Below are 12,862 nucleotides of genomic sequence, written 5' to 3' on the forward strand. Positions count from 1 at the left end.
GATTCCTCCTCACGGCTCCTCAACATTTTGAAAGTCTCCACTGTTTCTCCTGTGACCAAATGTTCTCATCTTTGCCATCTATGACGCACCAAAGCATCAAATGGGCTGAAAGTAACACCACAAGATCCAACCACAAATTCATGTGCTAATAAAATGGCAATCACCCACATATTTATAATTTCGGTGTGCATACTGGAGGTAACCCCCCCGCCCCCCGACATATGTGTGAAAGTCTGCTTATTTATCTGTGTATCTTCTCTGGTTGCTGCCCACTGCATCACTCACACCCTCTCGCCACCGCAACAGCTGCCTCATGTCAATGTCGCTCTGCAGCAGCTGAGGACGGAGGAGGGTGGAGTGAGATTCACACTCAACTGCCTTGGTTCTGTCTGAAAAAGGGGGTAGAGGGCTGGCGGTGTAGGGGGCCGGGGGTGGGAGTTTGGTTAACAGAACATCAGGATCCCATTTAGACCAGACCCGGCTCGTGGGAGTGGGACAGGGTGTGTGGGGGAAGAAGTGGGAGGTCATGTATGTGTGTGTGTGTGTGTGTGTTCATCTGTATGTTTTTTAAAGTGTGTTTAATTAGAGCGGCGGTGCCAGCTGCTCGATGTATTTTGTCTTTAGTGACATGGTTTGTATGTGCCACTGTTCCTATCAAAGACTGAGGTTGTGTGCGTCTCTGTTGTGTGTATGTTCTTGTGGTGACGAGACAGCATCATTCCCCAGAAGAACACTACAGCACTGTCCTCGCCAGGTTAAAGGTTAAGGCTGAGGCATGCAGCAGTCCACATCAGTCCCTGTCTGACACTTGACCTTTGACCTCTCTGTACCCAGGGCCAGCTGCCAACCTGACGCTTTTTCCAAACTGTGGGATGCACAGAGCCGATGTGCTATCTGCTGTCGAACACAGTGAACGGACGACACCATCTGTCGTCTGAAGTCCGGGATCCTCAGGAGACCAACGGAAAACATGACACTGACAATAACGAGATATGAGCCATCGCTGAGTTGGTGGTGGAAAGTTTTGGTTCAGTGTGGGGGAGAAGAGTTGAGGTGAAATGAGGGCAGAAATTGTGAAACTGGTGACGAAGTGAACATGAAGACTTCACTTTGTTTTTTTTTTTTTTTAAAGCTAATTCAATCAATGAATGTTTTTCTGGTCGAACATCATGTAGAATATATTGTATATTCTGTTGCTATATTGCTCAGTAAATGAAATGCGGAAGCTATCTCTAGTGCATTGTTGTTGGCTCATCTGGAAACTATGACTCCGAATCATCTTAGCATTATAGACTTTTTTTTGTTTTATTTAATAAATTAAATGCAAATATTGTGTGAAAAATGTAAAAACTGAGGCGACGTTTAAAAATAGTCCTCAGCCACCTCCAGCATCTCTGTGAGGCTCTCCTGTACTTTTAGCCAAACGACGCCAACACTGCCAGTAATGAGATGAGGGAAGAATAATATTAACATGTTGAGATGGAAATTAGCTGTCTTCGTAAACCAAACCTTCAGTAAGAGGGTTTTAGGAAAGGTTCAGTGGAGGTTCGAGGGACTCATCTGCTGGAGTCTCGCATGTCCGTGCAAACTGCCATGATTAGATCGTTGCACGACCAACTGACAAACAGGACAATGGACAGATTCAGATAATTCTGTAAACCACATGAGAAGCATAGCATAAAAAGGATGCAGATTTTCTGTCACAGATTCAATTTTGGTGGATTTTTTTCTTTTTTCTCCTAGTGGCTGTCCACAGACATCTTTTTCTGTGGTAGCACATTCTCCCAACGGAGGAAATGAAAACAGCACCGCACACGTGTTGCTAGCTTAGCACCATGTGTGAATTCAGTCGAGGAGATGTTTAATTTCATCATGGTCAGTTCTGTTTCATATATTCACTTCTTTGCTGGCATGGGAACAAAGTTTTGTCTGATCTTGCAAAGGCGATTGCAACAGTTTGGGGCCACTTGAGTTAAAGTTGTATACAATACAGATGTAGCAGAAATAATCATCTTGTGTGTTCAAAGTGTCTCTGTTTTCGCTCTTATTTCATGCAGCCAACAATACTAACCAAGCCACCACATAAAGCAAGCCATGTTAAAACAAATTAGAAACGTTACACTACGATGCTATTGCTATAGAATATACAGTCTGATAAAATGTTTTACAAATAAAAGGGCCCGTCCTGCTAAAATAACGGCTTTAATTTGTCAGCAGCAGAGATTTAAAGCCTTCAGACAAAAATATCCTGCACTTGAACGCCTCGCAGCAACAACAGCATGCAACCCCGCACAAAACCGAGCCACCTTCTGTTCCCGTTCTCTAAACGGTAACACCTTGCATTGCAGAGGACAAAAAAACAACAACAGGTTGTTATTTGTCTTTTCAGAAATAGTCTGTGTTGCAGCTGAGCCCCTCCAGCTGGCTTGCTGTCCATTGGCACTCCTAAATACCACAAAACCTTATCATCACCCTGTAAGTTCTTCTGTGTGCCTGGTTAGCCCCGTCATTCTTTATGTGAGGAGCCATTATATTAGAAATAAAATGGTCATTTTTGATTATAAATGAATGGTTGGACAGACATATGAAAGTCCCAGAGCTGCGGAGAAGGAAATGTACTTTATCTATTCACATAAAAGTGATAGCATAAGAGTAAAAACACTTCACTGATTAATGGTAATTGGGACTGTTCTGTACTTTTAGAATACCTAATTCCAGATGATTGAAATCGTCCATATTTTTTCTTCAGTGATTCAAATAGAGACATATGACAATAAAATGAGCCAATCTTCTCTGGGACTGTTTCCTCCTTTCGCTGTGGTCAACTTAAATTAAAGTCAGACTGGTTATTGGTGAAATGTTGCTTTCTTCTTTGTTTGTTTCAACTGGAGATGCGGTCACACATGTAACCATGCTGGCAGGTAGGATGTCTTCAAAACTTCACGAGGGGACTCATGAAGCAGTGGACTTTGGGATCCCAACGAGCTGACGAAATTTACAAAAGAGGCTGCACAATGACATGAAAAATGTTTTATCGGGAAGGACAGCCGCGGTGCTGTGTTTGAATGACATTGTCTGTTCATGATGGTGAAGTTAACCGTTTTGTTTTTCCTCTTTCACTCCTGATGCACTCAGAGACAGGCAAATCATCCTAAACCATAAACACACAGGCATGCATTCATCTCAGAGCAGTCATACTCATCCCAGCCCATGTCCGCATCCTGAGTACGTGCGAGGGGGGGCAGAACATTCCTGATTTTACATGCACATTAGCTACATCAAGGTCATGTAAATTATCTGTGCAGAAGTGTCTTCAGCTTTTGGGGAACACATTCAAAAGATTAAAAGGGAGCGGAGACAAAAATATCATGTTGGAGCTAATGGACCCGCCTGTGTTACAGACTTGAAGGATAAAACTACTGCATTCACATTTTCTTTTCACTGCTCGCCAATTAGCCTGCATTGTGTCATTTCTACACACAGTAAGCTCTTTTGCACTTTTCATGCGAGTCGTGGTTAATACCTGATAATGTTTTAACTGTCAGGCCTAGAAACAGATGCAATGCACTTAGCTCAGGATGCTTTTTACTGATAAAATATAAAGTAATCCATCCTCCTAAGGAGGCCGAACAACGAAAAAGGAGCTCTCCAGAAATGGAAAACTTCCATTTCTGCTTCATGCATTTAGTCATGTTAAATGACCATAAGTGTAATTCCAGTCAGTGACATAAGAGAGGGGCCCTCTCTCTGCCCTCCATACCACAGACTGGAGGGAGACGCCAGACTAACACACAGGAGGGAGGAGGGCGCAGGAAGAGGGGATTTTAATGCACACGCTTAACACCACACACACACACACACAGAGAAAGACACACACACAAGACACATGCGCGCGCACACACGTAAGCACATATATCACATTTAGGTTTACAATTTAAGCTTTCTGCTGACATGCTCATTCAGACAGATTTTTGGAAAGTAAGCAAGCGCAGAAGGCATGTCTGACTTCAACTGATCTTTGAATGTGAAACGCTGAACCCCCCCTCAGGATTTAGGATTACAAGATGACTCCAAAAATGTGAGCAGTTCTGCGTGTCATGAGTAATGGAGGATGGGAAAGGTTGAGCCAGCGGCTAAAATGAGCCACCAACCTGTATCAAAGCTGGCATAAACATGTGAGAACAAATTAGAGTAGTTCACTTTTGTCTGTCCATCTTTGGCTCAAGAACGCAGAGAGGGGAGAAGCGAGCGAGAGTGAAATCTCATTTTTAAGAAGGAATTCATGTGGTTACTAGAGCTAACTAGTATTTTGTTATAAGGTTTATTAAACTGGTTGTACTGATAAAGCGGATTTTGTGTCATTTGTTCCGACATGCTTTCCCTGTTAAAATGATCAAGATTTAAAAAGTTAAGCCTTTTGATTGAACCTTCCTGTCATACAAAGGTCATCCAATACAGTTATTTTGTGTCAAGTCACTTATGATATTCATGTTCCGGTAACACAATCAACTAAGCTTTTGTTGATTTATTTATTTTTTTTGGTTGGTTTTTGTGTGCATGTGCAAGCTGTTTCCAATAAACTTTTGTAAAAGTTGCGTGCGTTCGGGATTTGCAATGCCTAAACATGAGGCATCTCAGCTCAGCATAGTTCAACTTCAACAAGTTACACAATATCAATCATATTTATGTTTTTTCCCCCGCTACCACTACAGTTTGAACTCTCTTCCTCCATCTCTTCAAGTGCTTCTTCAGACAAATTCAAGCCAAAAACGCAGTGTAGTTACACTGAAGTGGGCTTATTATCAGGAACATATGGTGCACTTAAATTCCTTTGCATTAGGCAAGATTACCATCATACGCATATAAACCCTATGATGATATGGAAGAACTGATGGCGACAGAAAGCAAAATAGACAAATTTACATTTAAGGAATAGTTTGGCACTTTCTCTGCTTGTCTCTGTGAAGAAGGAGCCGAACGGGAGAAAGTTAGTGCAGCTAGTGCAGGGAGGGCGAGCTGGACATTTAGCAGCTTCAAATCTTTAAAAATTAACGTGGGATTTCTTCTTTGTGTGAGTGAGTGAGTGAGTGAATAAATAAAGAAATAAATAAATAAATAAATAACAGTTGGTCATTTTACATTGCATTTAATGTGACTTTACATGATGTGATTGTCTTGGCCAGGAGCAGTCTCCACTGGTTGCCTGGCAACTGCCAGCCCTGAAATAGCCCCCCCCCTTGAAAAATCACATTGTCGTTTTTACACACAAGTTTTTGGGCTCATTTCATATACAGCATGTAAGGTGTTAAATTAGTGAGCATTAGAGGGGTTTCCTGCCTTTGGCAGGCCAGATAAGACAGACAGAGGCGTCAGTCCTCCCATCCGACTCTCAGCAGGACAGTTAATAAGCTTATTTCCCACAATGTTAAACTATTCCTGAGAGTCTTGACAGCCATCTGGAGTTTATGTGCGAGGATGTGGTGCAAGGTCATCACCTCATAGCATTTGCTGAGTAACTCAACCACACAAACAACAAGCGCGCACTCACAAACTATCCTCATCCAGGTTTGAGATCACCGCTTCGCCAACTAGTTTCCTGCAGCCATGTCTCCAGTCTGCAGCCTTAGCCGGGCTAATAAGACATGGTCTAGCGGTCTGGCTGCTATGTTTTGGAAAACCAGCCCAGTCCAGGAGGTCAGATCCTCATCAGCTCTGATGTTTGTTTACATTCTCACACGGGGCCACCAGGGACAGACAGTTGCCATTTAAAAGTTAAACCGTGGGAATAAACAGGAGGATAAATAGCACAGAGAGACAGTGGGGCAGGGATACTGAGACAGGAGGCTGCGGCACTATTGACTGCACTGCTCCCTGTTTGTTTTGATATCATGCCACGTCGTTGCTGTCGTTGATTTAAAAGACATACATGCAGAAACTTTACCCAGGTGGTTTTTATCTTTCAGGCTCTGAGTTATGAGCGTAAAGGTTTAACGCTGGAGACCTCAATGTCAAAAAGAAAAGAAAAAAATATTTTATCTAAAAACAGATGGAGAGGCAGAAAAGATTTCTGAGCACTGGAATCAATAGTCTGAACTGTGATGAGTCTGATCTCTCTCCAGCAACTTGAACCACTAATGCTTTCCAGAGAGACTTCGGTACATTACTGATATCTTCACATGGAAGGGGATCAATAGGGAGTGAGGAGGGAGCTCTTGATTTTATCCCACGTACAGGGGCATCATTTTAAATTTCAAAGATGTTTAACTCATAGTAGCTTTTCCTTTTTTCTGAACCATCATCCTAATGACTGTTGAAATTGGCCTTAAAAACAATGAAAGTAATGAATGAATTTAAATACAGAAGTGATGGCGAATTAAAGGTGAAATTTTAATACTCATTTGTCACTAACTGATATTTATTTATGAACTAACACACCGTGCAACAGGAGGAATGGATGCAGAGTGGTTTCATAAGAAGCCATGACAGTTTTGGCAGGTTTATTACAGTTGAGAAACATTTTGGTTCAACGGCTTGTTGCATTCACAGGAAATTTTTAGTTGCCCCAAATTTCTCAAGAAACTGTTAAAGAGCTCTTTTTCTGTTGCTGCTGCTTGTTTGTTTGTTTTTGGCCTCTCCGCCTCCTCAATTGACACGTTTGATATTTATTCTGGATCTGGACATCCTGCAGTGTAAAACAAACTGATGAATTTGGAGAGCACACAACAGCTCTAGATGTTTTATTGTATCCTCATTTGGGTTGGGGGGGGGGGTGAAAGTCATTTCGTTTTTAAAACACGTTAATGTATATTTTCCTGATCCATCTTCTGTTTGTGAGAACAGGACCCAGATACAGAGGGGAGTCAGTGTGGGGCTGCTGGCTGGAGACTGAAGCTCTATTGTGCCTCGCTGTGGTCACATGTATATAATACAACTTTGCACCAATAAAACCACTGTCATTAAAAAAAAAAAAAAAAAAAAAAAACTCACTACATTTCCCAGAGGCCCATTCGTAGTTCGCGTTTCTGCCTGCCAAAATAAAAGCGTGAATCTTGTCGAGTTTCAGGATTTAAAAAAAAAAAGTCACAATTTCAACTACATTAAAAGGCTATAATGAAAAACAAACATTTTAAAATCATATTTACTTAGTTAGATAAAGAAGTCATTAAAACGATCATCATAATAATAAGACGAATAACGTTTTATTTTGGAGATTTGGAACGGAAGTGTTTTATTAGTTATACTGCTCATTGGTTTGATAGTACCGTTTGTGGAGCTGACTGTGGGCCCTCACTGGTCCTCCCAGTCCTCCTCAGACCTCTGGCAGAGTTGGATGAGTCCCTGAAGATGAGGCTGAAGCTGGTTGTCATCCCTGTGTTACTGGCCGTGGCTGTCTCTTATTATGTTTACATCCCTCTGCCTGATGCCATCCAGGAGCCCTGGAGGCTCATGCTGCTGGATGCTGGTTTCCGGACCACCTTACACCTGGTAAGAGAAAGGGGTTGGGGGTGTGGGGGCTTCAGTCAGAAGACTTATGACAGGTGGATGCAGCAGGTGTACAACTGCAGAGCAAATGTGCACCAAAGTTTTCCTCTTCTACCAGAAGAATAGTTGTCCAAAGCCTGCAGCCTGAAGCCTGAATGCATGTGCCATATGTCTGTTAAAGGTGTGGCTCCCTGTGATCTGTTTCACCGTGTCACACATTTACACACTCTGGGAACACTTGAATTTCAATGCTACACACACACACACAGAGCTTTTGTGAAGTCGATGTCGACACAGCTACTTAAGAGCGCGTTGATTGGGCCCAGTAAGATATTAAACGCAAGAGACCTTTGTAAATGTTAAACCTGAAGACCAGACGTTTGTGCACCACTGTAAACCAAAGGAATGTGTGGCAACATTCGTCGCACCATATGTGGCTCCTTAAGAGGATTAAAAGTGCAAACATAAAGAAAGTGGCTCTTCAAGTTTTACTTGTGAAAGTTGCAGTTTTCCATCATGAAGGAGTGGCTGTTACTGCGGACCAATGGAAGGACACCAAACCCTTCACGCTCACCTTTGATCTCCATGTGGACACTGGCTGGGTTTGTCACATCAACATGTGACTCAATGCTGGGCAAACATTGAGCTTTTCTACTTTTCATACGCATATCTAGATCAGCCATGGTTTTAGACAAAGATTATTCCAGCGAGGTTTGCAGGTTTTTAACTGGAGAAAAGGGGAAGCTTTGGTCTTATGTGTCACTCAGTAACGGCAGATAAACAGAGAGAGAGAGAAAAGTGAGCAAAAGTCAAATGTTTCTTCACGTCGTTCAAGCTTTCTGCTGAGATTATTATGAAACATCATTAGCTGGCTGGACCGCAGCACCGTGCACCGTGCAGCAATGAGGCCTGGCCCTGGTTGAGACAGTGCTGAGGTTACTGGGGGAGAAGTCAGACACCAGTAAGATGGTGCAGGAGGACAGAGTTCACTGGGTGAGCCAACTGTGCCAAAAGATTAACGCACTTCTTTTTCCAGCAGCTGTTTATACGAGTACACCCTAAATCTTCGGGCGACCCTTTAGGTAACACTGTGCTCGCTGTCTTCAGGCTTCTCTGATGGATTGGCTGGGCTTGGACCACTACATCCGGTCTATCAGGCGGTCCACAGAGCACTTTGAGGGCATGACGAAGGGGCTGGGTCCCACTGAGTCCGGCGGAGGGGTCATGCTGGGTGTAAAGGTCAGCGACATCACGTTCGCAGGCATCCCCGTTCGAATTTATGAGCCCCCGGCTGGAGGGGAGGGCCACCTGAGGAGAGGACTGATGTTCTTCCACGGAGGAGGCTGGGCCCTCGGCAGCGGCAGTGAGTGTGGACGATATCGCTGTCTTCAAATAGATTCAACAGAGGAATAGAATGAAATGCACAATTTCAGACTGCAGTCTTTTTTTTTTTTTTTAAACCACACTTTCTTTGCACTACAGTTTCAAATTGTTTCAACAGTGGCAATAACACGATGTGTCCATTTTTTTTTTTTCCAGGCAGTTTCTTGCATCTCTTCCTTCCCTTTTCTCAGACTATAGTTTCCAAATAGCACAGTTAGTAAAGCATGTTCCTCCAGCGTTGTTTTATTGTTCAGTATTTTAAGCCAATACATTTGATATTTGTGTGTGTTTGTGGTTTCCTTTAAACTTAGAACTCTCCATTCTTTTCTCTCTTTCCATCACTTCAGAGAGAGGGTCATACGATACCATCAACCGCATGGTTTCAGATGAGCTCAATACGGTTGTTGTGTCTGTTGAGTAAGTGTGTTTCAACATTTCCTCCCTTCGTGGAGAAAGACAATTGATCTTTACACATAAAAATCAGTGGATCTATGTCCCGCAGATGTTTTCGAAACTTCAGCAGTTGTTTGCAATCATTGTCGCAGGTATCGTCTGTATCCAGAGGTGCACTTTCCCGTGCCTTACTTGGACTGCCTCACTGCTGCCAAACACTTCCTGTCTCCAGAGGTTTTGGCCAAGTACGCGATCGATCCCGAGCGTGTGGCTGTGTCCGGAGACAGCGCCGGAGGTAACCTGGCTGCTGCAGTCGCTCAGGCGGTAAAAAGAAGCTAAAAAATAAATAACATTTTACATATTATACGATATGCATGTAATTTAAATGTCAAAGTGCGAAGCCTCATTTGTGTCTGTGTGCTCTTCAGATTTCCATAGACGACAAAGCGACTGTGAAATTCAGCATCCAGGCTTTGATCTACCCGGTGCTCCAGGCTCTGGATTTCAACACGCCTTCCTACTTGCAGAATAAAGCCATCCCCGTCCTCTACCGGGACCTCATGGTTCGCTTTTGGCTGCAGTACCTCGGGGTTGACCTTTCCCTGCTGCCTCAATGGCTAGTGAACAACCACAGCTCCCTTCACCACTCGGCCATCACCCCCGAGCTGAGGTCTCGAGTGGACTGGACTGTCCTCCTCCCCCAGGAGTACAAGAAGGACAACAAGCCTGTGGTGGTGGAGAAAGATTCGCAGGGGCAAAGGAAGGAGGTGCCGGGGCTGCTGGATGTGCGAGCTTCACCGCTGCTGGCAGGACCGCAGACTTTGGCGAAAGGCCCTCGGGCGTTCATCCTAACGTGTGAGTATGACGTGCTGAGGGATGACGGGCTCATGTACGCTCGCCGCTTACAGGACGCGGGGGTCACAGTAACCAGCGAGCATTTGGAGGGTGGCTTCCATGGATGTTTCAGCTTAATAGAGTGGCCAAATGACTTTGAAATCGGGAAGAGAGCGCTCAGGAGTTACCTCAACTGGCTGCAGACCAACCTGTAAGAATGTGGGCGTGTTTGAGCAAGTGAGTAATGGAGGTGTGCGTGCACGCCTGTGTGTGTGTGTGTGTGTGTGTCACTGATACAAATGCACCAGCCCTCGCTTTATGAATGCTGATCTTTCTAAAGGGCTTGTTCATCTGCTCTGTGTGCTCTAAGATCTATGCTCAGGGCCCTCACATACCTTCATATATACACACACGCTCACCTGCACATCACCCTCAGCAGTTTACAGTCCGCTGACACCGAAGAAGGGCAAATAAAGCATCAACTAACATTGTTACCAGCTGACAAAACACCGAATAGATGCATAAAAACACTCAACACAACAGGCTCCCTTAACAGGACACCTCTTCATAGCCTCACGAAAAACGCATGGAATGTCTGAAACTAAGAAAAAACATTTTGATTCTCAAATTTTACAGTGAAAGTATCACACACCCCATTTCTTCAAGACGCAATGTGACCTTTTGTGTGCGTTTGTCACCTCAGCCAAACTGCAGTGAAACGCATATCTGTTGGCCCCTGCATGACAATAAGATGTCTTCCCTTACACATGATCCTGGCACTTGACAATCACTGTTGCCTGCTACTTTTTTCCAGTTATGAACTGCATTGTGTTGTAATGACAGGATACTTCGGGTATCTGCTATTAGGCTACTTTGAATTAAATTTTTTTTCATTTAAACGCTTGAATCTAGATTTGTCAAAAGGGTGATTTAGTGGTACCTCAACACTGAGTATCCTGCTGTCGAAGGTTTTCTTGTCAAGTGTCTAGATGTTTGAAATCACTCTTGTAACACACGTGCCTCCTGAAAGGCAGCAATTATTCGCAAGAAGAAATTCGTCCAGATTTCATTTTGTTGAAGACACATTTGCTCACGTTCCACCTTCTTCCATCTATTGTGATTCACTGACATATCAATAAAGAAAATGTTTTTAAATTTAAAAAAAAACAAACAAATAAAACAAAACAGCCTTTTCTGTTTACTGTTACTATCGCCTGCCTTAACATACAATCATGAAATGTTTTCTCTGCTTTATGTTGAATTTCAGTGATGTTTTTCTCCCCAACCTTAGACTTATTTGTAACACACTTCACACGAAAAGGTGTGACTGCCAAGGGCTTTTGTGTCATAGATGAGAAAAACCTGATGAATCAGCATCAAACTGTAAGAGTTCATCATGTAACTGAGTAAAAAATGTAAATCAGTTGAAGCATGAAAAATCTTCATTTCAAGACTTAATAAAAGAAATCTTATTTCCCAAGTTCCTTTTTGCCAGTGACTGTATCCAGTGTGGTCATGCATTCATTAAATGCAATCTACAGTTATTTTACACATCACACATTCGACTCAGCTGATACATAAAGACGGTGTTGTTATCTCAGCAAGCAAAGTTGCATCAGATTTAAATCCTTTTAAGTTCGGCTCTTCTTCCATCAAGAGGAGCGGAGCACATTCACTGAATTCTGCAGTCTCTATTTTTAATACAACATCGACCTCTAGTGGTTTGATAACAGCATGGACGCCTCTTGTTGCCAACATATCCAGTTTTCTTGATGCTCATGTGATGGCCGTGGTGGAACGAGACCAAGTACAGCATTTACATCGAAAAAACATAAAATATGACCTTCGATCGCAGGCAACCATATAAAGTGGATGAACGCCATATAACAGAATTAACTTTTGCATTAATATATCAGTAAGAATAGCAATAATTAGCTGTAGATGGTCTTATTTGCCTGTGTGATCCACGCTTCGCTTTAAAGCACATTTCAGTCTGCAGTTTAGAGTTACATTTTGAACTGGACTTGTTCCCACAGCTGCCATCACACTGTATTTGTTTCTTGATACCTAAAGTTAACATTGAATCTCATGTTTCCTTTCAATCTGGTGCCTTAACCGAAAGCCTGCCTCATTGCATAACAAACTTTATTCTTTCAGATTACACTTGGAGCTCTTGGGATAGTGTGATGAAATGAATGATTAAGTTCAAAATGAAAGTGTGTGTATTGGCTCCGTTTCTCTGCTCCCACAGTCACCTAAACAAACACCCTCCCACTGACAGGCTAAGTCATTGGCAGCTGTCTGTGTGCATTGTGCTGCTGTTGCATTTTCAACTCTAGTCTTTTGTTTCACGAAGGAGACAATAAGCAGCTGTAGCTGCTCGGGCAGGAATTTAAGGGGATTCCATTACTTTACCGAGAGGAACGCTGGGAGGAGAAGCCTCAGAGGAGAGGAGAGAGGAGTGGAGGGCAGGAGAAGCTGGATGGAACCTAATTTGTCCTTTTGATCTATTACACATCTTCTGGGTATTATTAAGTATCTTCTCTTCCGGGGGGGAAACAGCTTTTATGGTGTGAAGCAACAGCCCTGCTTGCGTTTTTCCTGTTTCCAATTGTTCCTGTAACTGATTTCAGATTTTGGGTTTGGAAAATTCTTTATGCTTTAAGTCATTGTGTATGACAGAGTCCCGCACAGAAACATGAGGGTTGGAAGTTATTCTGCTGTCTCAGGATTTTAAACTTAGAACCCTCAAAAAACATTGTTTTGTAGC

At 43.0% G+C, this 12,862-nt stretch overlaps 1 protein-coding gene across 2 annotated transcripts; it reads left to right on the top strand.

Annotated features, from left to right (window-relative positions):
- The first annotated feature begins 7,266 nt into the window (after positions 1–7,266).
- nceh1a (neutral cholesterol ester hydrolase 1a) lies at positions 7,267–11,317 on the top strand. 2 transcript variants are annotated; one of them, XM_029493862.1, is made up of 5 exons: positions 7,267–7,485; positions 8,590–8,845; positions 9,213–9,282; positions 9,411–9,582; positions 9,687–11,317. In XM_029493862.1, exons 1-5 carry the CDS (start codon positions 7,345–7,347, stop codon positions 10,305–10,307), a joined length of 1,260 nt encoding a protein of 419 aa, XP_029349722.1. In that variant the 5' UTR covers positions 7,267–7,344; the 3' UTR covers positions 10,308–11,317. The 2 variants fall into 2 exon arrangements, with proteins under 2 accessions (XP_029349722.1, XP_029349723.1); XM_029493863.1 differs by lacking the exon at positions 7,267–7,485 and adding an exon at positions 7,558–8,475.
- The last annotated feature ends 1,545 nt before the right edge of the window (positions 11,318–12,862 follow it).

This window comes from Echeneis naucrates, chromosome 22 (assembly GCF_900963305.1).
Source record: "Echeneis naucrates chromosome 22, fEcheNa1.1, whole genome shotgun sequence".
Taxonomy (NCBI): domain Eukaryota; kingdom Metazoa; phylum Chordata; class Actinopteri; order Carangiformes; family Echeneidae; genus Echeneis; species Echeneis naucrates.

Coding starts and splice junctions, on each gene's coding strand:
- nceh1a (XM_029493862.1), top strand. CDS start 7,345: ATGAGGCTGAAGCTGGTTGTCATCCCTGTGTTACTGGCCGTGGCTGTC. Junction 7,486..8,589: donor TCCGGACCACCTTACACCTG/GTAAGAGAAAGG, acceptor CGCTGTCTTCAG/GCTTCTCTGATGGATTGGCT. Junction 9,583..9,686: donor CTGCTGCAGTCGCTCAGGCG/GTAAAAAGAAGC, acceptor TGTGCTCTTCAG/ATTTCCATAGACGACAAAGC.